Raw genomic sequence first — 1,562 nt, forward strand, 5'->3', positions numbered from 1 at the left:
TAATTATCTTTACCAATAACATTATATTTATTCTTAATAATGTTTCCATCATTATATTTACCATTAATATTATTATTTTCATTATAACCCCTACCACTCTGGTATGAGAGTTAAGTTGATGGTGAGATGCTTTATATATATATATATATATATATATATATATATATATATATATATATATATATATATATATATAATTTCCTGCCGTTCAGTATTCCCACGTCAAAATTGATTAGAATCAAATAATGTCGATGTTATTGACCTTATCACCACTTTACCTGCCGGCTTGACGGTTATGTGATTCGTTTTGTCAGCACTCTCTTACAATTATGCATGCATACTTTGCATAGTTTGATTCCTCCTTTTATATATAACCATTCATAGCGAAATATTTGTCTCTTGGATCCATTTGCATTCAAATAATAGTCTCTAGTAGAGAAACAATGCCTCGCGGGTTCCAAATTAGAGCGACTTCAGTTACCATATTTGCCCATTTGTTATTCATAGCAATAACAACACTTGTGTTAGTTTGGTTGTTTCACTTCCGTGAAGGCGTTGCTTTCAATTCTTCCAACAAACTCAAGATTTTTAATGTGAGTTTGTTTGTTCATCCTATGATGTGACTATATGCTTATACTTATATTATATTTTCTATTATTTGCAGCTCCATCCACTTGTAATGGTTATAGGGTTTATCTTAGTAGGTGGTGAAGGTAACTTATTGAAGATTTTTAATAAGCTAATGTTAAAGTTATAAAATGTAACACACTGATTTTACTTAAGTTGAAACTTTGCAACAGCTATCATAACATACAAATTCATCCCTGGGAAAAGAAGCTCAGGAAAAGTGGTTCACCTATTGCTCCATCTGATAGCTCTATTATCAGGAGTTTTAGGAATTATTGCAGTTTTCAAATCTAAAAAAGAGGCAGGTCTTCCTGATATGTATAGTTTGCACTCTTGGCTAGGCATCTCTGCAATCTCCGCGTTTGGTTTTCAGTATATATTGGCATTCTTTGCTTACTTCTTCCCAGGAGCAGACGCTTCAACAAGAGCTACACTTTTGCCATGGCACAAGTTTCTAGGAATTGTGATATTCCTCCTTGCAGTTGGCACTGCTGAAACGGGTTTGGTTGAATATTTTAAGTTTCTAGAATTGTTCAGAAACCAAGAGGCACTAATAGTAAATTTCACTGGTCTTTTGCTCTTTCTGTTTGCTGTCTTTGTTAGTCTCTCTGTGATTCTACCAAGAAATTACTGAGTAAATTTACTTACTCTTTTTTATCTATTCATCCATATTTTGATGCAAAATGTAATGTCTTTTGATTTTTGTGTTTATTTGAAATATTTTTTAATGATACAAGATACATAAATAATAAGAGAGATAGATAAATACATAATAATATTTACATATATGGATTTTGATGTTTGTGTAAACCATACTATGTCTAATGTAGGAGACATATCATTAGTTTATAAGATTGTTTCAATGAATGCATTCGAAATAACAAATAAAAAATAGGTTGTAGCAATTTTATTTTGCAAGCAAACGAGATTTGGAG

General features: G+C 31.2%; 1 protein-coding gene across 1 annotated transcript; it reads left to right on the forward strand.

Annotated features, from left to right (window-relative positions):
- Positions 1-260: 260 nt before the first annotated feature.
- On the forward strand, positions 261-1,311 carry LOC127096957 (transmembrane ascorbate ferrireductase 1). Its single transcript, XM_051035478.1, has 3 exons — positions 261-593; positions 665-713; positions 801-1,311. The coding sequence occupies exons 1-3, from the start codon at positions 444-446 to the stop codon at positions 1,259-1,261; spliced, it is 660 nt and encodes a 219-aa protein (XP_050891435.1). The 5' UTR covers positions 261-443; the 3' UTR covers positions 1,262-1,311.
- The last annotated feature ends 251 nt before the right edge of the window (positions 1,312-1,562 follow it).

This window comes from Lathyrus oleraceus, chromosome 6 (genome assembly GCF_024323335.1).
Source record: "Lathyrus oleraceus cultivar Zhongwan6 chromosome 6, CAAS_Psat_ZW6_1.0, whole genome shotgun sequence".
NCBI classification, from domain to species: Eukaryota; Viridiplantae; Streptophyta; class Magnoliopsida; order Fabales; family Fabaceae; genus Lathyrus; species Lathyrus oleraceus.

What these genes read in the sequence shown, in the direction of transcription:
- LOC127096957 (XM_051035478.1), top strand. Translation starts at nt 444, where the DNA reads ATGCCTCGCGGGTTCCAAATTAGAGCGACTTCAGTTACCATATTTGCC. An exon ending in ACAAACTCAAGATTTTTAAT is followed by an intron (nt 594 to 664) that starts GTGAGTTTGTTT and finishes TATTATTTGCAG; the next exon opens with CTCCATCCACTTGTAATGGT. An exon ending in TATCTTAGTAGGTGGTGAAG is followed by an intron (nt 714 to 800) that starts GTAACTTATTGA and finishes ACTTTGCAACAG; the next exon opens with CTATCATAACATACAAATTC.